The 27,230-nt window shown below is 37.6% G+C and overlaps 1 protein-coding gene across 5 annotated transcripts in view; it reads right to left on the bottom strand.

The window, feature by feature from the left end:
• Positions 1-27,230, bottom strand: part of MYO6 (myosin VI) — a 257,778-nt gene that overhangs the window by 126,611 nt on the left and 103,937 nt on the right. For all 5 annotated transcript variants that reach the window (XM_063443007.1, XM_063443009.1, XM_063443010.1 and 2 more), the window contains exons 9-12: positions 21,951-22,115; positions 13,540-13,620; positions 4,789-4,969; positions 2,690-2,834 (exon numbers count right to left, since the gene is read on the bottom strand). In XM_063443007.1, coding sequence (XP_063299077.1) covers positions 2,690-2,834; positions 4,789-4,969; positions 13,540-13,620; positions 21,951-22,115 — 572 coding nt within the window. The remainder of the gene's footprint in view (positions 1-2,689; positions 2,835-4,788; positions 4,970-13,539; positions 13,621-21,950; positions 22,116-27,230) is intronic.

The following is a 27,230-nucleotide window of genomic DNA, read 5'->3' as shown; positions in this document are numbered from 1 at the left end:
TGGGGGCCGGGGGGGGAAGGAGAGTAGGTCTCCTCCCCCCCCCTTCAACCACTATTGTGGCCAGAAAGAGTCCCTGTGGGTCCTCCTCTTCGGTCTTCAGCTGTCAGCTGAAGCCACTCCCACAGCAGTGCTGACAGCCTCAGCACACAAAGCGCGTTCACAGTGCTTTGTGTGCTGATAGCCCGGCTGAAGTATTCACCCATGCATGAATACGTCAGACGTGAATGAGGCCTTTTTAAGGCCTCTGAACTCGGAAGTCCCTCTGGTGGCCGTCTGATTGACTGCAACAAGAGGTGTTCCAAGCTTCCAATGTAAACACTGCGTTTTCTCAGAAAATACAGTGCTTACAAGAAAAAGGCTGCAGGGAGCTGTAGCACTCACCTGAACAACCTCATTAAGCTGAAGTTGTTCAGGTGACTATAGTGTCCCTTGAAGTAACGTTAAAGGATAGCAGAACAGTCCAGAGATGGGTCCTCATGCTTATTTCTGTCTGCTAAGCCACCGGTAAATATTTACAGATGCATTTTTTACTTAAAAAAAACAGATTTTTTTTCTTGCAAATCTAAAATAATTTATGGCAATCATAGCACCCAGTCGGGATCATTCATGAGGAACAATTGTGGAGTAAGGTTAAAAAAAGTGAAGCAGTCGTCATAGAAACTAATGGAATGTTCCTGCTGATTGTTCCACTTTTAGAATTTTACCTGTAAATTGCTTATCAGAAAATAGTCTCATTATGTACTTACTATATAATAAATGGCAATATAGTAAATCGTTATCAAAGACAGGGTTATAACCTGGTAATAGAGAATACTACATATGAGATTCTTTAAAAAGACAAAATGGAACCATGAGACTACAAATTCCTTAGAATTGAACATTGGGATCTCCTACCTGAATAGGATGATAACAAGAATGAGTGTTTGGAAAAAGAAAAACTAAATTGAATAAAATGAAGAATCAAGGTGTAATAGTGATCAGTATCGGGTTTTGTACCCCATACACATTTCAAGGTGTCATTGAAATCCACTTATAATTGAATGCAGTGCAACTACTAAGCTACCAGAAAATAGAAGTTAAGTAAAACACAGTATATATAAACTGTGCATTGTATAATTAGCTATCAAAATACATCAAATTGAATTGCAAGCAATATGTGTAGTAAAAATGAAATTGATAGATCATAGTGACACATTAATATAGATTAAGCTCAGTGTGCACACATTAATGGCACAATGAAAGGAAGAATTGCTTATATGAAAATGGGGAAAACCATTGTGCCACCCAAATCAGTGTTAGAACGGTGTGCTTGCTAACGGCACACAATGAGAGAGATATTCAGATTTTAGACATATTCATACATTCACTTAGGACACAAAACAATTTCTAATGATAACGAAATAGAAAAGTGTAATATACAATGGATAAAAATAAAAAAATACAACTATTATCACATAACAATATTATCACTCTAACAATAGCATGAGTGCTTCTCTGGTTACAGCTTAAGCGTTACGAGCTCCATCTTCTACACTTAGGTTTTCATGTTATCACTTCTATAATTTAATTTTTATAACAGAATTTCATTAATTTTGACCCCCCCCCCCAAAAAAAAAATTACAACAATAAGCATTAAATAAGGAGTTGTGTAGTGGGAGTAGAAAAATGAATACTACTCTAACTTTTTTTTAAAAAGCCAATGATCCAATGTAAGCCTTGGAATTGAATGTCTTCCCTGTCATGTGAAGTAATGGCCCTAAACCTTTTGCTTCAACCTAGAATGTAAGTGATTCATGACAGGCGTGTAAATAGCTTGGAGGTGAAGTGGATCATTCCAAACATCAGGTTCACAGGTTTGAAACATTATTGCCAACACTTTTCCTGAAAGGGAATCGTGACCAGGGCAGACCTACCTGGTGTGCTCGTGTACACTGTGGAAAAAAGCTATCCGTGCATAGCAAAAAACAGACACTTGGGTTTGTGGAACTAAAACTCCCATAATTTCTTGCAGGATATGGATTGCTTGGAATTATGGGAGCTGGAGCCAAAAATAGTTGATGGAGCGATATTGTGTATCATTCTACACTTCTGCTGGTACATAGGTTCACAATATGGGTGTTATTTTTGTTCTACTAAATAAACTGTTTTCCTTTAACCCCTTAAGTACACATGACATGTGTGACATGTCATGATTCCCTTTTATTCCAGATGTTTGGTCCTTAAGGGGTTAAACAATGCATTAAGATTTCTCTTTTTCTCAAGAGGAAGTACACTTTATAATTGTGTGCAATATATGAGAGACATATTTAGTCTTTTTTTTTTTAACGTGAAAAAAAAAAAAAAGAAAGAAACAGGGCAATCAAGAGCATGGTACATTTCAAAACCTGGGCAAGCAAAGAGTTAAAGAAACCATAATCTGCTAAATACGTTTCATACAGCTTCCCTCTACAAAGAAGGTGGCTCATTACTGGATGGGATTTACTAATGTGAGCATTACTTCAAGTTACTGCAGCTGCTACCGGGCAGAGAGATAAGAAAATAAGAGTTCTATAGAGCAGAGCTGTTTGTTTCTTATTTCTGCACAGGAGGATGATATAGTATTAAAGATATACTGCTGGTCTTCCTCTGTATTGTTTGCGCAGGAGAAAAGGAGAGGTGTATCGAATGAAAAAAGCTAGACTGGTCTTACTTGATCACTGTGCCTTTGGTGCCCCCTGCTGTTGTAAGCATAACCCGAGAGGTTAAACTGACACGCAGATCATCTTCATCCAGCCCCAGGAGCTTAGAGCAGCACTGCAATGAATTGCTGGACTGGTTTTTCAGGTTACAACCACCTGGTGAGCAATGCAACAAACATGTCATCATAATCAGATTCTCACAGTGGGTACATCATCATTTAAATGTGATAGGCATTAATGAACAATTTTAAAAAGCATTTGAGAGCAAAAAAATGAAAAAAAAAAATCTGTTTTATGCAAGCTGCTCTTTTTATCCTTTCCTCTGGCAAAAATAAACACACAGTACCAGACACATAATAACAATAAAGTGCCTGGCAGCTTGTGGGAGAAAAACACAAATGTTTACTGTGCTGTGGGTAAAGGCAAAGAACATACATTCCTATATCATTGTCAAATGAATATAAATTCTACTGACAGATTAGTCTATTAGCAATAGGCAATTCTAATGCCCATTTTATATATATATATACTCTCTCTCTCTCTCTCTCCTCATCTTAATTCCCATTTAACCCACTAAGTGCCAGAAGTGTGGCCATATGTATACGTAATTTACACATTAACCTGCAAAAGTATATATATATATAAATATATATTTATTTATCTGGAGAATCTATCTTTACCCTCTCTATGCATTCCACTTAGCCATAACAGTGATTGTCTTTTTTTTAACATTAGAGGGAATGCTGATTCATGTGGAATACCGAGAGTTATTTGTTTAAAGTCCTTTACAAGAAGAATGAAGTAAGACACTAACAGAAAGTTAAACTCATATTAAAAGGAGTTTCACTGCAGTAGAGCTCTGTGATCCCTGCCACACAAAGATTCAGAGTTCTATTAACCCCTTAAGGACACATGACATGTGTGGCATGTCATGATTCCCTTTTATTCCAGAAGTTTGGTCCTTAAGGGGTTGAAGGAACATAGACAGTAGATCCAACGGCATAAAATGTAGTGCCCAGCCAATTATTTCAAAATGGATGAGACAACCCGACCACTAAATAAACAGTGAGCTCTCCTATTTTCTTTGCTGATACACCTGTGGAGAACCTGCTGCACTGGACACAGCTAAAACAAACAAGTTTTGCATGAAAAAAGTGAGGGTCTTTAACAAAGGGGAAAGCTATTCCACTAAATCGTCACGTACTGCTGTATATTTTGTCTAATCTACATTGTGTCCAAAGTGAATGTACAGCTGGAAACCATTGCCCTGTGTGAAGAGATAAAGCTACTCTGTGATACCAATTCACATCCTATAAAAAATAAAAACTCTCTTGCGGTAGGTACATTTTATTCCAATGTCATCAAATTGAAGTTTATGAGTCAGTGAGTGGAATGGTGAATGTTTCCCTGTGCTACTCTAACATTCAACACATGCAACTTGCTGCTGCCGCACTACAATATCACACAGCTTGTCAAGGGCAAACAAAGTTGTGTCACAAACTCACATCGGTTCGAGTACAGCATTTTCTTTATATAAAACATTTCATATGCTGCATTGATAGCTTTCAGTTTGATTTTTTTTTTCTTTCTGCTGTGATGGATATGAAAAGAAAAAAGTAGGTTGCAATGGAGATTAACCCTTTCAAGATTCAGAGAGGGATGAATCCAACACAGTTTGTGTTACTATACTGAAAAAGCTACAATAAGTTCACGCTGGTAGTGTGGTCAACCACTTAATAATCCCCAAGCATTTATTTGTGAAAGGGTCTGCACTGCAGTGCACCTGCATTGCAGCAGTCAAAGGGCTGTGCATTTTTATTGTTTAGAGAAGACCTTTACAAATCAACTCTGCAGATGGCTGTTTCATTTACTTGTAATCAAATCAGCCTTTTCATTTACTCAAACAGGTAAGCGATTTCAAAATCCATTTGTCGCTTAGACTCACTAAGTCCTTGGCGTGCTCGCCTAATAAATTTCAAAAATGCAATTTCAACAGAACACTCCACTCTCCCTTTTTAAAAGAACCTTGTGCTTTGTGACTCAAATCAAACTCAAAGCCATTCAGATGACATTTACACTGATATACTCATAGAATAATATGTCTTCTAACCAGAGGTGCTCCCGGCTTCTTCAAAATCAATATTTCCAAGGTGCAGGACACCGGCAACCACTCTGAAAAGATCAAGCTTTTCCGTGTCATCCAAGCCAATCTTTTTCATAGCAACGCACATGCGATTGAAATCTCCATGATCATCTAAGAGAGGATCCTTTAGGGAGCCTTGTTTGAGGTACTGCAGAAAAAAAAACAAGAAAGAAAGAAAGAGAAATCTTTACTACTACATCACTAGGCAAACAAAAAACGTCCAAAATCTCATCATTCTTAAGGTGGGCAACCTGTGTATTCTTGATGTATGACTGTGACCAATGCAACAAAGTAGCTGTATTGTCAGATGCTTGGACCCTCTCTAAAAAATGATCCAACTAAAGTCTAGCAATAAGCTCCTATTAGTAGAAAATACAATAGAAAAGCACAAAGTGCATGCATAGCTAACACAAAACAAGCCATGAAATATCTAGAGCATGATTTCAGGCATTTAAGCACATCAATAAAGAACAGCATAACAGAGAAAGATTGCAAAAAGAAAAAACAAAAAAGGATTACAGATTTGAATGAGAGTCTTAAATCAGCTAAAGTATTTACTTTGCTTTATGGAGAGTTTGTTTTTAATTATAAATGAAACAACCAAGCTCTATATAGCATATGCTTGTGAATAGACGTTCACCCATAAAGCAAAGGTGCATGCAGAAATGAGTTAATCCATGCTTTGAATTTAAAATAAAAAGATTTAGAAGGCGACCACAAAAGGTCATAGTGTGGCTTGCTCACACGAAACATCATGCATATGCAAAGATAAAATCATTCCACGTGTTTCTACACAACACCAACACTAAGCTAAAAGCTGCAGGTAAATTGTGAATGAAATACCTCATCTTCCTGATAATATATGGTAAAAGCAAGGGAAAAGAGCATTTTGGATTGTTAATTGCACTGTCCAGATTAAAACAGAAGTGTACATAGAACAGACAGTCGGTGTTGTGAGTTCTAGATAAAAGTACACGTTTAAGTCTGCAAAATTGGGAAGCTAACAGAAAAACAAGCAATGGTTTCCCAGCACTTTAGTAGCTCTGACGAAACTTAAATGCCAGAGAAAGATGCCTAAGAGCAAATTTTCTATATTAATTGTGTGACTACGACATACAACATTATATCCATTGGCAAAAAGTATCTGTTAAAAATGTCTTAGACTATGGCCAAGAGCTTAGCACAAAGTGTATTAGAGAATCGATTTAAGCAATGACCGATAGATATCAGGAGCCATGCCAGAGCATCAAATATAGAAAGAAGGATGAGAAAGTAATCTAGTACGTCAAATCAACAATCAGAATGAAACACACAGGGTTATTCACTACACGCAGTGCTGTATTTAGCACAAGAAAAACAAGGCATTTGCAGGGGGCGGCAAACTACATTGCCCCCCCCCCCCCAAGTGCTCTGACAAATACTTTGTTTGCCTTGACTTTAGGGGGGGCCCAAGAGATGGCCGACTGGCCATCTGAAGTCACTGTCTGTCAGTGAATGTGTGTTAATATTTGTGAGTGTGTCAGTGAGTTTGTTTGTCAGTGAATGTGTGTTTCAGTGAGGGAGTATGTGTGTTTCTTTGAGTGAGTTTGTGTGTGTGTCTGTCAGTGAATGTGTGTGTACGTCTGTCAATGTATGTGTCTGTCAGTGAATGTGTGTGTATGTTTATCAGAGTGTGCCTGTGAGTGTGTGTGTAGATATCTGTCAATGTGTGTTTGTCAGTGAATGTGGGTCTGTCAGTGAGTGTCTGTGTGTCTTTCAGTGCGTGTCTGAGTGATTGTGTGTGTCTGTCAGATTGTGTCAAATCAGTAATTGTGTGTGTCTGTCAGATTGTGTCAAATCAGTAAGCGCGTGAGTATGTGTGTCTGCCAGTGAGTGTATGTCAGTGTATCTAAGAGTGTGTGCCGGTCAGTGAGTGGGTGTGTCTGTGTGTATGTCAGTCAAAGCGTGTGTTAGTCTTTAACAGGAACAGGTGTGGCCTTGACCAGAAGGGGTGGGGCAAATTTAAATTAGGGGGTGCCCGAGTTCCGTCATGCCTGGTACAAATTAAAAATACACCACTGACTACACTCTGAACTATACTGAATTAAATCTGAGTTACAAAATTCTAAATAGTAAAACTAGCTGTGACTATACATAAACAAGTAGAGATAGTGTCTCTATATATTCTCTTTAACCCCTTAAGGATGATTGGACTTCAACAATATTAGGATCGCATGGAATATTTTGGTGTGAGCAGGGTTAGATATCTGCTCAAACCGGGGAGACATGTATTAATTCTCTGCTATTCTCTGGTAATAGTTCTTCTCTGTTAGCTGGAGTTAAATAACAAAGGAAGGCCTAGGTATTGATCAATATATGTGGCTCCCCTCTGTTTGTACAGATGAGCTGGTTACAGCATATATGTCAAGCAGACATGTGTATGGCATCCCAACTACAAATTATGGGTACATGGGCTAGTACCAGCAGACCATATTCCAAAAAAACTAAGAATTGTGGGACTACTATTTCAGCTGTTCATGTACTGAAACAAAAGCTTATTTACATAGAATAGAAACCTAAGCAACTGTGAATAGATGATGTAACAATACATTTGCAAAGTTGAATGTACACACTTCTGCATCAAAGATATCAGGTTGTATTTTCACTGCTCATCTAATAACGAGTGTGCTATATTAATACAATATTGTAATTAAGCAGTTATTCTAGCCAAGTTCTTGGAAAAAAACACATCATCTTGTTATTCTCTGCTGTTAACATACTGCATTTTAGTAATGTGACATTGTATTCTCTATCTGAAAAACCACAACCATTATACCATGACCTGAATCCATGGAACATTAAGCAAGTATTTCTAGCTTTTGTTTTATGTTCCTATGCATTTGATGGATATTTGACAGATGTAGTGATCGTTTGCAAGTGTAAAAACACCATTTACACAGACATGTGAATTTACAGAACGGCTAGTAAGGTCCCAATAGTTTTTGAGTGCTTTGATGTGTTTTAATAAAATAAGAATTTTCATAAAAGAATACATGAGAACTCTCTGAGACTGACCCTGAGCCTTAAGGCTTTCAATCTAACCTCCTATAGTCACCATTTAATTTTACAAGATAATTGTTTCCTCAATGCACTGAATAATTCTGTTTAGGAAATGTAGAAAGCACTTATTTAAAGGGAGACTGTATGTACCATAACTACTACATGGAAGATACGGTGCCAGAATACCATAATTGCAGTCTTTTATTTAGATAATTTCTCAAATTGATAAAATGTTGCTTTAAGTAGCTCGTAACTCCTCTTTATGAGGAATTACACCTCCTGGCTTACAGTACACATACTCCACAGAAGCGACTTTGCAAATCCAAAGGCTTTCCTTGTCTCTGTGATAACTGGTGTTGAGTGCACACAACCACTGCAGCACCATTCATCAGATCCACAGGGACAGCTTTTGGACTTAAAGTATTTGCTCCTGGGCATTAGCACTTGCAAGCTCCTCTACTTCAGCAGCGACAAGCTAACGCATTGGTAGTTCCCAGTCCACTGACAATGACTAGTAGTCAGAGCATCAATCTGTAAATAGTTAGTCCATCCACAATGACCACTTCTGCTTTTAGAGATGTCAACTGTCTATATGTGTAGACTTCATATAAATAAATAATTGCACTTTTGCATATTAATCCTGTGCAAAAATGAAGTCTGTCGTCGGACTACAAGTTGCAACAAATGAAATATGCTTCTCTTTTGCAGGCAGCGCACGTGCAATGGGAAGCATCAGTATGCCCTCCTTGACTCCCTCCATGATGTTAAATCCCACCCATGTTTATCCCACACTCCTCTACCTCCTTGGCTGAAATCATACAATTTGACAATCTTAGCCAACCCAAGGTTTTCACATAGGAAAACACTGAAAGGCTATTGCGCATGCATGGCAAAATACCGCACTGCGGCAATCAGCTTCTCCTCATAGAAATGCACAGAATTAAAACTATGAGGAACTTAACGCAGAGTGTGGAGAAGCTGAACATTAATGCTGCACATTGTGCATCACTGATCCAGGAAACACCTCTAATGGCGGTCTCAAAAGGCAGTATTTACATTAAAAGGCCTGCAAGGACAGGCTGTAGAAACCAGAATAACAACATAAAACTGTAGTTGTTCTGGTGATTACAGTGTACCTTTAAGTTAAAGAACTGTCACCTCTCAGGATGTTTAATATTAGTTTTACTTACCCTCTATATTTAACAGATATATGTTATGAGGTGTGAAAGTAAACTTAAATGTAGAACTCAACACCTCTTGATCCTGCAACAGGATGCCTCCATCTACGCTCACTGTTATAAGCTCTGTCATTTGCACTTGGCAGTCTACACAGAGAAAGCATCTAAAGAAGAGATAAAATGAAACAATGTTCCTATATCTTCTCCTAATTTGCATTTGGTGCCCTGGCTGTGCCTTGACTGTGATGGATTTTGATTACCTTTAATATACCTTAAAAAACATATATCCTGTATAAAAAAAGTGAAAGGGTTACCCCAAGCACCCTGACCAAATAACTACTTCAGCAATTTGTCATTAGTAAGGTAGTCATGGTGCTTGGATTCTGAATGTGCAGCATTTTGCTATGAAACATTGCAGATACAGAGTTTAACCTCTTTGCTGACGGAAGTGTGGCTCCACCTCCCAAAGAGCTTTTGGGGCATTATTAGTTAGCATGAATCAAGAGTTACAAACTGGCTAATACCAGTTCAAGGCATGTTTGGTATCTGCCATCAGGACACACAGAATGTTGGTAAACGCCAGCCAATGGTAGCACGTCCACCCATCTGTGCTACCATGATCTCCCGTCAGCTTGCCCATCAGCGAGGGGAATAGGTTTCAGCAAAGGTGGATCCATCTGAGGGAGATCTTGGCATTGTAACCTTGACACTGTTTTTTTTTTCTTTTTTTGGAAGGGTTACTATAACCAAAGATTGTTTTCTTAAAACACTGGTTTTAAGAAAACAATTGTTTGGGTGGAGTAAACCTTTAACACCAGTTATAGTTGATTTCTTTATACAAAAGACTGCAGGGATGGTTGCCTGGCACTATACCCACTTCAATAAGCTTCAATAGATATGGTGTCATGTGTTTTCCTTTAATAAGGAGGCTAGGTGAGTGCCATCAGCTTTTCTGATTTACCTATGTAAATGTTAATGCCAGCCTCCTGAAAAAAAGAGAGAGTCAGTCAATAACGTGTCCCATAGGGTTGGATTATCCTTGCAGAGTAAGGGTTTATTCTACTTACTAAAGACAAATTCTTACATTGAAGCCTATAGGATTAAAACTACTCAGCAAACAGGGTAAATGCTACCTGGGCTAAAAATAATCAAACTCAATGTCTTGTAATAACCACGGGAAAAGAGGGCACGTAGAGACCTTGGCTAATCCCAAACCAGATTACTGTTACTTGGATTTCAAATTGCAAAATTTAATTTGGCTACTAAACATGTGAAACAACTACAAATTGTTGTGATCAATGCTTTCATTAATAAACCTTAGCATCAACAATATAGAATGCAGTATTGCAGTATTGGCCTTGAGATGTCATGCAGAGGAGCATGTGTTTATTAACAAGTTAACACATGTGACAATAAGAGCAAGAGTAATAAGAGTGATAACGGTAACTGAGAACTCGTTTCTTATTGATAAATTAGTCAAATATGTGTTAAAACTTTACATCCTAAGGCACTCACACTTCCTCAATAAGCAATGATGGATGTCGTTTACCAGCATAATGCCTTAAACGATATTGTGAAGCAACTACAGTTTCCAAATATAGATTATTATCAAATATGTAATCTATATTTATTCCTTAACACCAATGAGGATCTATCAATCGGTTTCTGCTCAAGCAACAACAAAGTCCATTTAAATTACCAATGTCAATATTTTCCTTCTGAGAAGGCAATATAGATAGGACCACTTATTATAACCTTGTCATGCTAGTTGAACGACCCCATGAGCTCACATGTTATAGCACGTGTTACATTTAAGAGTCTTTGCATGTCTGTGTTATGTGTAACATTGTTGAACAGTGATGGGTATCAGGTGCAAGAGGGAAAAAAAACAAAGCAAAGTGTTAATTATAACTGCATCATTTTTAAGGCATAACAATTAGTGGATACAAGCAATGATTTCAACAGCTCAGAAGCGATAAATTCTTGTGAAGAAACAAACAGCTGCAAGCAATCACATAACAACCCCTTGCTTCAGGGTGGCAGTAAAGATTTTTCCATTAGCATTAATTTTCTCATCACATGCAACAGTATGCACTACACAAGGAGGTCGGTTTATTAGCTATACCAATGTGTTCTGCCGGTTAGAAATCTGGAGATGGCCATTAGGAGGAACTGAAATGAAGCTATGTTGAGCAAAGTCATGTATTGGGATACCATGTTCTACATGTTATACACTCAGGTACACTATGGCATTTTCTAGAAGCTCAGATGTTATTAAAAGGCCCTACCCCCTGCCCGACACAATGAATCTATGGGTTCAGGCAGTTAATGCCTAGTTATGATGATACCCCCTGTCAAAGCAGAAATCTAGAATGTAACTGAACCTCCCTTCCTCTTGTCATTTCTGTTACCAGGGGTAGCAGCAACCTGACCCTCATCATCTGTCTGAGACAAAGGAAAAACGACATGCTTTACAGAGTAACTTGCAGGCTTTCTTCTTACTTGGGTATTATGCTTTAAAGGTTTTTTTGTTTTTTTTTAAGATATTTGAGTACATTATAATTTGACTTTTTTTTTTTTATTATATATATATATATACACACAATCCAGCACTGCATTGTGTATTTCTATGTATAAATTGGCCCCAGCAGCACCCTATAAAGTATGCATGCTCAGGTGAGTGCAGCCCTAGCCATCCTTGGTTTTATTTATTTATATATATATATATATATATATATATAAAATTATAATTTATATATATATATATATATATATATATAAAATTATAATTATATTTATCCATATATTATTTTAGAAGACTTTTATTAAATTGACTATTTTGCAGAAAATTCCTCAGTTCTCAGCATTTGCTTCATTGTGGACCTGGACATATTTCAGACAATGCTAAGTTTTCAATCAATCCTGTGAGGAAATATGCACATGTATGACATCACAGGTGCATGCTCAGTTGTTATTCCTATAAATGAATGCACAGCAGCATCTGATTTAAAAAAAAAAAAAAAAGGAAAAATAAAATAAAAAACACTGTTGACTTTCGGTCACCTCCATTCGTGTTTATATGTAAATGATGCACAATGATGCACAAGCAACTGTATTAAACATCTGCTGAAATCGTAAAACCTCCCGATATTTCAAATGACCACAGGGGATGCATTTTTTAATAATGTAGATGGAGGTTTTACTAACAAGTGGGATTGTTCTTTAACATTCTAGGTGACAATTGCCTGCTGTAAAGATGTTTTATTCAACTAAGTAAATTTCTAAAAGAATTTCATTAATGTTCGTACACAGCAAAATGTTGAACTTCAAGAAAGGACACACGCATACAGAATAATTGGAAGAGAGATTTTGATCCAAAAGTGGGAGATTTGGGAAAACTGCTGCACAAAAATTCAAATGCAATATCTAAAAGGCATAACTATAACTAATCCCTTTAGTATTAAGATTTCTATAAAATGTATAAGTCAAGGTATATGTGATACAAAAGCTGTCAACAAAGAATAGAAGTAGATCAGATGCATAATGGCTTTTGAATGATTTTAACAAAAGTTGACACATATTATAAGCACTACTAAAAATGAAAGGTTATTAACTTGACAGATATTTTACATTTGTAGTCAGAAGGATGTCAATTTGAGAGAAATGCAAACCATGGCAAGTGCTACAAATTTAGAAAAAGGCAAACAAAACATACTAGTCACTATGTGCCCATATATATCTGCTTAATTATAATTTATATCCTAGTAACCTAAAGACAAATCTATGCTTCACAAGCACACATTTAAAGAATGTATTTTATGAAGTAAACTCCTAGCACAGTAACACCGTATGGAGAGAATATATAAACAAAATACCACTAGGTGCTATTACTCCCAGGTACTCCCTCAAGTACCTAACAAACATCAAATATATTAAGAAGAGAATGCGCACTAGAAACACTAGAGACATTAGAGAAAGACACACTAGAGAAATGTATGCAAATACTTTAATAGACCAACAATTGGTACAATAAGCATAAAGCACAAATACAAAGTGACCATATAACGGCATAACAAAATAAACAATAATAATTACCACAATTCTCACAAGCCTATTATGGCAGAAACACAAGTACCCAATAACCCCAATGTTTCGGCACCTACTGTCTGCCTTTTTCGAAATGTTGGGTGTATTGGGGACTCTTGTTTCTGCCATAATAGGCTTGTGAGAATTGTGGTAATTATTATTGTTTATTTTGTTATGCCGTTATATTGTCACTTTGTATTTTTGCTTCATGCTTATTGTACCAATAGTTGGTATATTAAAGTATTTTCAAAACTTTATCTAGTGTTTCTAGTGTGCATTCTCTTCTTAATATATTTAATGAAGTAAACTCCTGTCATGTTTTTGATCTACAATCTCTCCCACCTGCAGCTAATGTTCAAAAACAGTTTGTTTATACATGTAGGAAGTACATATTAATAAGCAAAGCATACTATACCTCTGGACTCTTGCGGTTCTTTAGGATCTGCTTGTCAGTATCTTTGGTAGCAAAGTACCTTGTGCAGCCGCGGTTCAGGTACTGTGAAAATATATGAAAAAAGAGTAAAAAGCTAACCTCAATGGGAAAATATCAAACTAGAAGAGAGTTTTAAATTGTTAACTTCTACGCAAGTATACCATCGGAGACAGACAATGTTAAATTAGATACATTATCCACAAAGGACTCTGTGAGACCACCTATGGCCACATCTCATCAGGCAACAAATGTTAAACTGCAAGAGAAGCATTGTTTTCGAAGGTACAGACTCCAGAGATCTAAAAAGGATGAGTGAGAATTTTTCAGGAGAAGTGGGCTTATTAACGTCTTTGTGGCAAAGGCAAGTTACATAGCACTAAGAAAGGGAAAATGGTAGGTTAGTGTAATGGTGAATTTGGAATTAAATTTTAGGATATGCTGGAGATAGAGACAGAGTTTATTCAATCAAGGCAATACACCATATCTATTTGAGTACCACTATTCTTATCAAACAATGCATCACTCTGCTGGATGGAAAATAAAGACATTTTGAGAATTTTGTTTTATATAGCACCAAAGCATTCCACATCACCTTACATAGTGGATACTTAAGGTGAAGAAGGCCTTGCTCAAACTTGCTCACAATCCATGAGATTTCAGGTAGATGGTATACTGGTATACTATTATTGGTAAGATGATTGGCCAGGTCTAAGGCAGTGATATTATCACTGATCTAACCAACCTTCTTTAATCAGGATAGGTACTTGCCTTGGGCTAGTGATTGTGCAGACACAAACAGTATATATTTTGTCTTTTTGTTCTCATACATTAATATATGCTACTACAACAAAAAAAGTAAAAAAAAAAGAAAATAGTTTCTATGTCACAACTTTTTGCATGGAAAACAGTTCCATTTTTCTTTAAATCCAGCTACAGGATGGGCCAAGCACCTGCAAACTCACCTACATAGATATTTATCAATCTGTAACCAGAGTGAAGCAAACCTTTTATATTTTATTGTAATTCTTTGTAATATGGAAAGTTTATAAATTGATAGAATATTGTATTCCTGTATCATTATGTTGCTAAACTAAAATATTACATTATCAAAAAGGGTGAACTTCCTGTAAATGTAACTGGGGAAAACAAAGCATAATTCTATTATGTGATTTTATATTAAAATGCTCGTGGCATCTGATTGTGGATTATGGGAGCTATGGTCCAATGGGATTGGCCCAGCGCTGAAAATTTGCTCCTTTAAGAGCTGGAGGGGTTATTCAATGAATAATTACATTCACTAATAAGTAAAGTTTGGAAAAAAAAAATTCATCTAATATGCCAGACATGGGAAAAAAAAGTTGTAAACTGTTTTAAATCTTGGCTACTTCTGGCCCAAAATTAGCATTTTGGTTTTCAACTAATGGAAAGGTCATATCAGTGGTCTAAGGAGATATGATATTCACTGCATCATTCTCAAAACTCTAGTAATTAAACATATTAACTAATGCTACGTATAGAAACAAGGCAAAGTTTTGTTTGCAAATGTCTGTGTTTGAGCTGGAACAAAAAAAACGTAGAAGTGGTGCTATTGATCAGTAAGTCATCTGAAAGCTGACAGATGTAGTAACCATGCAAAAGAAATACACCTAAATGTTGGCAAATCCGTTAACAAATAAAATATAACACTGTAGTTCTCTATGGACAATATTGCAGAAATATATATACACACACACAATGTAGAGGCGTGAGGAAAAAAAAAAAAACTAACAACATATTATTATCAGCAGCTTACCCTGCAAACTCTCATTTAGAGCTTTATCGTCTCAGAGAGGAAAAAGATTATCGTATATCACCAGAGACATCTACAGGACTAGAAAGTTAAACATCTTATTCATAAGCTTGGCTACAATTTATCTTTTAAAGTAATTGCAGTTTCAATAGACCTGACATTTCAGTTTGCAGTATGCAGCCCACTGAGAGACACCTTCAAATGGGTTTTATTTCAATTTAAATCATTTTTTTTTATAAATTGTTCAGACTATTCTGGAAGAATAACGTTGTAAGCTTACAAGACCCACACGACATGTTTCTAAGACTAGATTATCCTGTTTGAGGACTCTTTACAGCTTGCTAATCAACACAGTCACCACTCAAAGCCAGGGGTAAGCACAAGGGTCAATTACTAAAATATTCTCACTTATCAACCCAATATCACTAAAACAAATAACGTTTACTGCATTACATCCATAAAACGGATGTATAAGACTGTCAAAACACCAGTCTACTCATCAACTTTCAGCTAAATTAAAATTGTTGGTTGGTTTTATAAGAATGAAAAGTCCATCAAAACCCATAAATACTGGCGCACGGCCTGACCAGGGTACTGCACGGATGCCATTTCTTAGAGTAAAATTCTCAGTTTTAAATCTGACCTAATCCTCTCAGCTCAAGCCAATTTAACTACATGACAGCTGCTAGGAGACCATGCGTTTGAGTCCAGTAGAGTCCATATGTTGTAATTTCTGCCTCTATTTGGTGTCTTAAATGGAAGCAGCAACATGCTTGAAAAGAGAGCGGCTCACAAGATCAATATGGTCCCCATCTACCCAGTTCTCACAAGTTACACCTTACCTTCCTCACAGACAAATAACACCAGGTCCTCTCAATCATGGGACATACCGCTCACTGTCGCTCAGATTGCTCACACGTCTCCAGCATTACCCTGTGAGCAGCCTTCATCACAGGCACATTAATGCTTCTTACGGACAAATCCACATTTTATTTATGAACCATAAACACACACACACACACACACACACACACAAACACTAGATAATCCCTATTATTGGTATTAACATATATATTTTTCCTAGTTCTCCCTCAGTTTCTTACAATCATCAGCAGACTGATTTTACAACAGGATCATGTCTAAAACAATGCATAGTTTAGGTTTAGCCAAAGAGGCATTATTCTTTCCTAAATTCATGTCACTTGTTGCTTGCAATATATACTCCTGTATATGTTTTCATTTGTTGTGTACCATTTATCCATATAATGTGTCCACAGGTCTGTATCAGGGATGTGGAAGCAATATCCTACCAAATGATTATTTTCCTTAACCTTGCCTTCATATGTTGTGCTCTTCCTAATATCACATCATCTGCTATGCCTACGCAAACTATACATCATTAAAACCCCATCTGTTTTCACCGTCCTGGATAATGCAATATGTTTTATGCCTGTTGTTTTGTAGCCTGTGTTCTGTTCTTTTATAAAAAAGATATAAGAAAGAATAAACAAGTTATATACAGTAACTGATAAAAGAAATGAAAGATTTTCATTTATTTTACAGTAATACAGCACTATAATAAAAAATGTTTTCAAAAAAGCACCAAAACAAAAAACAATATCTTATTTGTTTCTCTTATTTCTGATTTACAGTTCTTCCTGGGTTAAATAGCTACAAGAGGAAAGTCATAGACAACAAAGTATATATACAATCAGGGCCAGTGCAAGGCAATTTTACTCCTGAGGCGAGACCAGCTACTCACACTCCCCCCTAAACACCCAACAAATATTGCCAACCAACTTTGTGTGTCTCTTTCTCCCCCAACTCCCTTGTGCGCTGCAGTTTTTGCAAGCTGTTTTTAGATATAGACTAACAATTAAAAAAATGCATAATAAAATGCATACATATTGTCATTGGGGTTGTATCTACTAAAAGTGATTTTGATTTTCCAGGATTTGGGCAGGTGACTGTACCTTTAAAATGTATTTATAGATTTTAAAAAAATATTCTTAAAATGTCAGTATATAGGTAAACTATTTAAAGTGATAAAATAATTAATGGTCACATATACAATAATGTTGGCAAATCAGTTCACTGAAAAATATAAACATTATATATATCTTCCCATAGACTGAAAACCCAACATTTAGTGACTGTCTCTTAATGAATCAATCTGGTTTCCCACCAATCATCTCCCTTATTGGTGCCACAGACAGAACTCTGACTCACAAAACAGACGAACACGCCTGTCCATTGTCCGGCATGTTTGTTTATGATACATCAGTATTCCATTTAAAGTTACAGAATTCAGACAACACGCCAATTGCCAGTGGCGGAACTACCACAGTTGCAGGGGTCGCAGCTGAGACCGGGCCCATTACTCCATTGGGCCCTGCCGACCCCTGCGACCGGGATGCTCGCAGGCATTGTGGTGCAGCTTTGGTCGCGCAGAGCAACCGCTGATGCCGCAATGAAAGGACTCATCGGGTGGCCCATGCTCTTTGGCCATCCAATGGCAATGGATTTTCTTGGGGCCAGGTCTGCACTGAGGCGCTTTAAGAGTGCGACCGGGCCCCATTGATGACGTCATAGCACCTGCTGGGAGGAAGCCGTCACTTCCTCCCAGCATACACAGAGCCGCGAGGGAGGAGAACGCAGGGAAAGAAGAGGAGGGAGTCAGAGTGGGAGCTCTGACTCTCATCAGCTGAAGGCAGCCACTGAACCCCAGAGAAATCACCCTCCTGCACCTAAAGGTAGGAAACAGAAGGGTGACTAAAATTGTTAACAGTTTGTGTGCGTGTGAATGTCTGTATCTGTGTGTCTGTATGTGTGTGTGTCTGTGTGTGTGTGTGTGTGTATATGTGTGTCTGTATTTGTGTGTGTGAATGTATGTGTGTCTGTGTGTGAATGTCTGTCTGTCTGTGTGTGTCTGCATGTGTGTGTGAATGTCTGTATCTGTACATCTGTGTGTCTGTATGTGTGTGTCTGTATCTCTATGTGTGTGTGTGTTTGTGAATGGCTGTATCTGTGTGTCTGCATATGTGTGTTTGTCTGTGTGTGTGTGTGTGTGTGAATGTCTGTATATGTGTGTCTGCATGTGTGTGTGTGTGTGTGTATGTGTATCTCTTTGTCTGTATGTATATCTCTTTGTTTGTGTATCTCTTTGCATGTGAGTCTGTATGTGTATCTTTGTCTGTGTATCTGTTTGTCTGCAGGGCAATTTTCTCACCGGGGCCCTGTGGTTTCTAGTTACGCCTCTACCAATAGCTAAAACTTCTGATGAATCCCAGTTGAACCAAATGCACAAATCTATATATCACCGATTTATGAAATGTAGTTTCTACATTCATTATTTTTAATTTCTATTTACACATCTATTGACATTCATAAGAAGAATTTACATATGATTTGCTTTGTTTGTTACTTTTACAAGAGTAAGTACACAAGTGATGCACACATAAAATATCTCAACATTTTCTAAAAATTGATGTTACACACTAATTTTCAAGGAGAACACAGAAGCCACATTTGGGAACAGTGGAAAAGTTGATGTTCTGTAGAGGAGAGAGCTCATGTAGGGTGAGATTACAGAAGAGAGAGGTTCAAAAACAAAAGTGGTGCAAAAGATGGTGTTGTAATGGAAGAGGTGGAGGAAAAGTGGGATTATAGAAAAGGTTCATAGTGAAGGCAGAAGGAGAAAAAAATAATTGAAAGGATAAGGTTTCCACACTTTTCCTTGAACAAAAAAGAAGAAAGAAACAAACATGACATCTTAAATTACTCATAGCACAACAATCTATTTCATAACGGCATGTCCTTCAAAGCAACTCAATTCGTTTCCAGAAATCCACACAAAGTGTTTTTTTCAAATAAGCTTTAAGTATTTGTTTATGTGCTTTTCTTCTTACATACATTCTCTTTAATCTTTAGTTTGTTGGCCTTTCAGAATGCCAAGATGGAATGTGTTCTACGTCAATTTTTTTACTTTTTTGAATAAATGTACACCTGTGAATGTTGGCAAATTAGATTTGACCTCTGGTACACAACAACAAAGAAAGTGTGGATTCAAGAAAGGAAATGTAAGCATTTGGATAAATTCTTATCTGATTCAATACACTACTGAGTAAAAGGTAAAGACCTATTGATTTTTTCTGAGTTCTCTTAATGTTGACCTTGCATTTAAAATTACCCCTGTAAAATGAAATAGAATGAAAATACTAGTGCTAGCACATTTAGATAAACAGTCCTTTTCCTATAATCAACAACATGAAAAGCTCCTTTTGGTGGGGTGATTCTAAATGTATATACTGTATTCTGCATGTCAGCCAAATAGCTAGCAAATATATACTGCTATTTTATCTAGAGAAATGCTGGGTCCAAAGTTCAAATCACAACCTAGTGATCAGGTGACACCACAAATTCCAAATAAAATCCTAGATTTTTTATATTCTTGTTTCATCCTGTGAATGGAATGTCAGTGCGTATGTGAAAGTGGGTGTGCAGCTGCACCTTCTTACTCTACCCCATGTCATCTGCATTCTCCTGATGCATGGTAAGCAATGACTGTGACTATGTGGCAGTTAATCACACGAGCAGGATCAGGGCCAGATTAAGATAGGGGCTGATGGAGCTGCAGCTCCAGGCCCAGGCCCATGGACTAGGCCCATTGAAAAAAAAACTACACTACGCACTACTCTTAGGTTTGCCACCTGACTGTTATTTTAAGGCACAGTCGGTATTTGAGGCTGCCTGGCCGTGATGGTATTGCTGTAATATCGGCAATACAAATTCAAATATTTTTCTCAGTATAAACAGAGATTACTCTGCAATACCAGCACCAGCCAGTAGGGGTCACTGTGTATGGAGAGAGGCAGGGATAGGAAGTTGCAGCATCTCCCTGCCTCTCTCTACTCACTGATCCGCAGGGGAGCAGCTACACAGCACAGACAGTCCAGATAACTAGCCTGCAGAGACAGACTACAGCTCAGGTATGTGAAGGATGGGGAGAAAGGCAGCAGGGAGACTATGGGGATACATGGGGACACTGAGACACTAGGGGACACGGGGAGATGTGGGGACACAGACACTTGGGGAATGGGAAACATGGGGACTCTGAGACACATGGGGACGCTGTGAGACATAGGGAGACACATTGGGACACAGAGACACTAGGGACACAGTGTCTTCATGTCTCCCAGTGTCCTCATGTCTCCCAGTCAGTGTCCCTAGTGTCTCAGTGTCCCCTTGTGTCTTAGCATCCTCTCAGTCAGTGTCCCCATGTCTCTCAGCCAGTGTCTCAGTGTCCCCATGTCTCCCAGCATCTGTGTCTTCATGTCTGTGTCCCCATGTCTCCCAGTGTCCCCAAATGTCTGTGTCCCCATGTCTCCCAGTGTCCCCAAGTGTCTGTGTCCCCATGCCTCCCAGCCAGTGTCCCTAGTGTCACAGTCTCAGTGTCTCCCAGTGTCTGTGTTCCCATGTCTCCCAGTGTCTGTGTCCCCTAGTGCCTGACCCCATTTCTCCCAGTGACCCATATCTGTATCCACAAGTGCCCCCATGTCTCCCAGGGCCCCAATGTCTCTCCTCGCGCCAGTGGCTTACCCTTTTACCCCGCCCATTGACTTCCTGCTTCACTGGACACTGCTGTTCAGGGCCAGATTAAGAGCCCAGTGGGCCTGGTGCTGACAATTATGATGGGCCTAATTACAGGATCATATCGACCAAAAACACTAAAGCAGTCATGCCTCTCAAGCATCATGTATCTGATGGAGATGGTGTTGGAGGGAAACTCAAAGAAGCAAGTGTAAGCAAAAAAAAACAATATGATGTTCAAAGCATTGTATGAAGTCTTACACATTCACTGCTCACTGTTGTAGTCGTATGTAGCAGATGCAGGATTTACATTACAGAACTTGTGTTTGTCTAGCAGTTTGGATAAATAATTCTACAAAGGACCCAAGAAAGCAAGAGTTTGTTATGGAAACATTACTGCAGACAAGAGAACCATGGTGGGTAAGTTGATGGTCAAACACACATTAAACTCACAAAAACCTACATAACTATGGGTTTACTAGAACTTGCAGTTATTTTCAGTGGATTATAGCATATGATATATAATAATATACTAGTACTGATGTCATAAATAAGATAAACATATAAACAAACTAAGAATAGGGTTCTTCGATCTGCTGGTTGATAATGTATTTTATTTTGCCCACCAAGGAAGTCTCATTTTAAGAGACTGCACATATACTGGTTATCTAAGAGCGGATCTTATACCATACCTTTGAAGACTTGAGGAAACAACAGTTTTGTTGTGGGTTACGTGAAATACAGTTTTATACCAAATAGTACATATGATAAAAAATTAGGTTGGATGCTTAGTTCAAACATGTCCTTGAGGCCAGTAATATAAGAAGTATAATCATAAACTGGTGTTTTTAAATATAAGGTAGATATCCAATAATTTTTTTATTATTTTTTTAAATAAAATCTAAAGGCCTAATGCAAATGTATACAAAGTGTAATGCCTTTCAAGGGATGAAAAAAAAAAAAATTATAACAAGCAACTGTGAAACAAATACTTTAGATGACACAGTATACACACCCTAAAATGGTCAGGGGAGTTTAAGAAGAGTTTTTCTCGGATGTCCTCAGGTGCTCCAGCACACAGGCGATAGAAGATGTGGTAATTTCTTTCATCCTGACCTTGAACGCAGATTCGAGATTTCTCCAGAAGATAGTGAGACACAAATCCTCCAACCACTGAATTCTGGGTAGGAAAAGAAATTGGTTTAATGAATAAATTAAGACTTGTATAAACTAAAATGTACTTTTTTAAAAAAAAAAAATTAGTTTAATATCTAAGTAAAAGGTACTCTTTAATATTATAGATGTAACATTTACAGAATCTTAACCTTTCTTAGCAGTATAAAAATAAATCTGGTTGAGAACAAAGTAAAATACACTTTCATAACTTAAATATACAGTATAATGTTACAATATAAAATGGGTGGCTCTATTCTTGATGTCATATAAACACATGTGAATTGAGATAGCTTCCTAAATTCAACAGGGAAATATGAATTAAAATACATAAAAAAAAAATGTTTTATATAAAGCAGTATATACTGTACATATTGAACAATCTAATGATAAAGAGGGGAAAGAATATACAAAAACAATATCGAAATCATTGACTTCTAGGGATATTGGATATAGGAGATGAAAAGCACAAGCATATTTGGTAATCGGCGCTTAATGTGAATAAATACTTATATAAATAGCAACTGCTGAAAACCACTCTGTGGATACTCCTGTAGACCACACAATAGAGTCACAAATACAATTTTAGAACTCAGTGTTTAGGTAACACGTATCTTTGGCTAGGTGATTGCTCCATGACTCCCGTGGGGACTGGGATATCTCCCACCGTTCCAAAGGTGGGGGGAAACAGGGCTCAGAACAGGCATGCTTCAAATTAAGTTCAAGGATCGTCCGACTCCCCGTCCCTAAGCTTAACTGCAGGTATTCTGCAACAGGCTGTATCTGCCTGCCATGGGCAAGAATGTTCCAGATGGTCAGCAAGACTTTCCCCAGGCCTGGGCTCAGGATTTTAGTCGAAATAGGTGCAATAAAGTCAGGTTTTGGCCTAAGAGTTGGATTTCTCTGATGAGCTCCAACACCACGTGACTTTCCGGGTTGGCTAGCAGGACCCGCACCCTAAATTATTATTTATTTTAAATGTTGAATATAATCTGTATAAACAATTTGTGATATATACATTTATTAAGTTTTCTTCGTACACGGAAATTACAAAATTAATAGATAAGGTCATGTACAATTATTTTACTTTATAATATTACCTTGTTTCCCCTATTTATTTTTTCCCTCCCCTTTTGATTACTTTAATTTCTTAAATGAGTTATCCGTTTATATGTTTTTATTAATCATTATATAGAATTGGTATTATATGTATTAAACATATTGTTTAATTTTGTAAAGATTTCTTAAAACAAAAATTAAAGAATTTTTAAAATAAATTAAAAGCAAAATTATAGATCTAATGTTAAGGCAACACTAAATCCACTAGAAGGCATAAAATATAGCTTAAATAATTACACATAATAGTTGCCAACTGTCCCGGCAATTTACTCTCCCGGGACAGTCCCAGTAACTTGCTGACCATGTGCTTTTATTATTTTAGGAGAGAAGTGCTGGGAGATGCTGGGGGCTGCTGAGGGCCGGAAGGAGCACTGGCAGTCTAACTTCTGATTTCCCAGCAGCTTCCCCTTCACACATGCTAATGCTCTCCCTCGAGGATGCAGGCTCCACCCCCACATCATAAGCTCCACCCATGCATGCAAGCTCAGCCCCCCTGCATCAAGCTCCGCCCTCATGTTAAGCAGGAGACCTTGCTACAGAAAATGGCCACCTGATCTCCCAGCAACAGCCTCCAGTGCCAGGTAGATTGATATACTCAGCCTTGTGTGTGTGTGTGTGGGTGTGTGTGAGAGAGAGAAAGCTTGTGTGTTTCAGTGAGCTTGTGACAACTCACCACCACCAGACCACCAGGGCACAGCACCCCTCACACACACACATAGTAAACCTGACACAAAGCACCCAGCACACACACACACTGCACCCCTCACTTACACACCCTGCACCCCTCACTCATACACCCTGCACCCCTCACACACACACCTCTCTAACACACAAACAGCACCACTGACACACAAAGCAACCCTAACACGCACAGCACCCTCACACACATACACAGGACCCCTCACACACACTGAGCACACCTCACACAGTGTGCATATTCAGCAGTCTGTGTTTGTATATTCAGTAGTTTGTGTGTATTCAGCAGTCTGTGTGTTTGTATTCAGCAGCCTGTGTGCATTCCACAGTCTGCTTATGTATTGAGAATTCTGTGTGTATTCAGAAGTTTGTCTGCGTGTGTGTGTGTGTATTCAGTGTACTGTGTGTATGCACTGTATGTGTGTGTGTATTCAGCAGCCTGTGTGTGCATTCAGCAGTTTGTGTGCATTCAGCAGTCTGTCTGTGTGTACTCAGCAGTATGTCTGTGTTATCAGCTGTCTGTGTGTACTCAGCAGTCTGTCTGTGTATATTCAGTAGTCTGTGTGTGTGTGTGTGTGTGTATATATATATAAATATATATAGTTGGCAGGCTTATGCAATGTATGATCATATAATGTAACCAAACTCCCATTATTTTTTTACTTAGGTGAGGTGTTTCTAAATAGTACTATTTAGGATTTGAAATCACTGTTTAGTTAATAAGCGAGTGCACTGGTTTGTGTATTTTGGTCCCAGTAGCACCCTGTAATATATGCATGTTTAGGTGAGTGCAGCCCTCCTGACTTTGTTTATAATTGTGGGGGTCTAGGCCAACCCTGGGTCTTGCACCCCTCCCTGTCACAGGTGTCTCATTCCAGGATCCTATTTAGCCTTGACTTGCAGAGAGTCCCAGTAAGGAAGCATTCCCCAAGTAAGTGGATTAATCTCATAAGAGCAAGTATTAGGCTGTATTGTAGGACCTGTCAAGAATGGGGTACTTTAATGCAGTTGGCAGGCTTATGCAATGTATGATCATATAATGTAACCAAACCCCCATTATTTTTTACCTAGGTGAGGTGTTTTTAACCCCTTAAGACCGGAGGGCGTACTATTACGTCCTTTTAAAAGCGGCTCTAAACGCCGCAGGGCGTAATAGTACGCCCTCCGGTTTTTAGTAACTTACCCGGTCGCCGGCGGTCCCACGCCGGCGATCGCGGTTGGGGGGACTCCCAGGGAGCCCCCCCGGGGCACATCTTCCTCCTCCGGTCCCTCCCGGTCATGTGAGAGTGAGGTCCTTGCGAGGACCTCACAATCACATGGCCGGTATAGCTGGCTGCAGCAATGCCAGCAGGGGGACCAACTGTAATGACAGTTGGTCCCCCTGCTGGCTGAAATCAAATAAAATAAATGTTAAAATAAATGTTAAAAAAAATTTTTTTATACTTAGATCATATATATATATATTATATATATATGATCTAAGTATATATATATACACATATACATAAACACACATACACAGTCTAGGTGTATTTTAATATTAATATATATATATATAATTATATATATATTAATATCAAATTACACGTAGACTGATACTGATTAAATATATATATAATTATTGTTATATATATATTTATAAATAATATAAAAAAAATAAATATGTAAATACGTAAAAAAATAAAATAAAAAAATAATTAAAAATAAAATATTAAAAAATATATAGATGTGTTTTATTTCGTTCTAACTGTATTGTGATATTAATATATATATATTTATATCAAAATACACGTAGAACGAAATAATATATATATCTATATACATAAATATATACGTATATATCACTATATATATACCTATATATAAATAAAAATATTAAAAGAAAAATATATATATATATACGTATATATACACATATGTATATATATACATATATTAATTCTACACATATATTTATGTAATAATTTTACATAATTAGGTATCCTAATTAATTACAATTAGCGGGACCTGCCTGACCACCCATGCCGAAAGTATAGGGAATTTAATTTGCTAGCACTATATTTAACCCTATAACTTTCCAAGACACCATAAAACCTGTACATGGGGGGTACTGTTTTACTCGGGAGACTTCGCTGAACACAAATATTAGTGTTTCAAAACAGTAAAATGTATTACAACCATGATATCGCCAGTGAAAGTGACGTTTTTTGCATTTTTCACGCACAAACAGCACTTACAGGGACAATATTATTGCTGCAATACTTTTTACTGTTTTGAAACACAAATATTTGTGTTCAGCGAAGTCTCCTGAGTACAACAGTACCCCTCATGTACAGGTTTTATGGTGTTTTCAAAAATTACAGCGTCAAATATAAGGCTTGTGTTTAATTTTTTTCACATTAAAATTCGCCAGATTGCTTACGTTGCCTTTATGACCCTATGGTTTCAATTTCAAATGTAACACGCTATATTTGACCCTGTAACTTCCCAAAACACCATAAAACCTGTACATAGGGGGTACTGTTTTACACGTGAGACTTTGCTGAATACAAATATGTGTATTTTATTGCAGTAAAAGCAAACAGTATTATGACATTGACAGTTAAAATGTCATGTAGAACGAAAAAAATCAAAAAAAATCTTATTTTCTCCCATTTTTTTCATATTAAATTATGTTTCATAGCTAAATATTTGATATTAAATGAAAGCCCTGTTTCCCCTGAATAAAATGATATATAATAAGGGGGGGTGCATTTAATATGAAAGAGGTGAATTACGGTTGGACAGACATATAGCGCAAATGCCAGGTTTTGTTTACGTTTTGTTTCGTTCACAACTTGTACATTTGGCTGCGGTGTTAAGGGGTTAAATAGTACTATTTAGGATTTGAAATCACTGTTTAGTTAATAAGTGAGTGCACTGGTTTGTGTGTGTATATATATATATATATCAAGGTGCGTGTGTGTATTCAGCAGTCTGTGTGCGTGTGTGCATTCAGCAGCCTGTATGTATGTATGTATTGCATGTGTTGGAGGTACCAATAATTATAAGCTTAATTTTATTGATAATTTATTAAAGGACCACTATAGGCACCCAGACCACTTTAGCTCAATGAAATGGTCTGGGTGCCAGGTCCTTCTACTCTAAACCCTGCAGCTGTAAACATAGCACTATCAGAAAAACTGCTATGTTTACACGGAGGGTTACTGTCTCACTGACAGCCACTAGAGGCAGCTTCCACGATTCACACTGTGTTAAATCACAGTGAGAAGACGCTGACGTCCATAGGAAAGCATTGAGTAATGCT

This window comes from Pelobates fuscus, chromosome 2 (assembly GCF_036172605.1).
Source record: "Pelobates fuscus isolate aPelFus1 chromosome 2, aPelFus1.pri, whole genome shotgun sequence".
Classification (NCBI taxonomy): Eukaryota; Metazoa; Chordata; class Amphibia; order Anura; family Pelobatidae; genus Pelobates; species Pelobates fuscus.
This window is presented reverse-complemented; position numbering and strand designations above follow the sequence as displayed.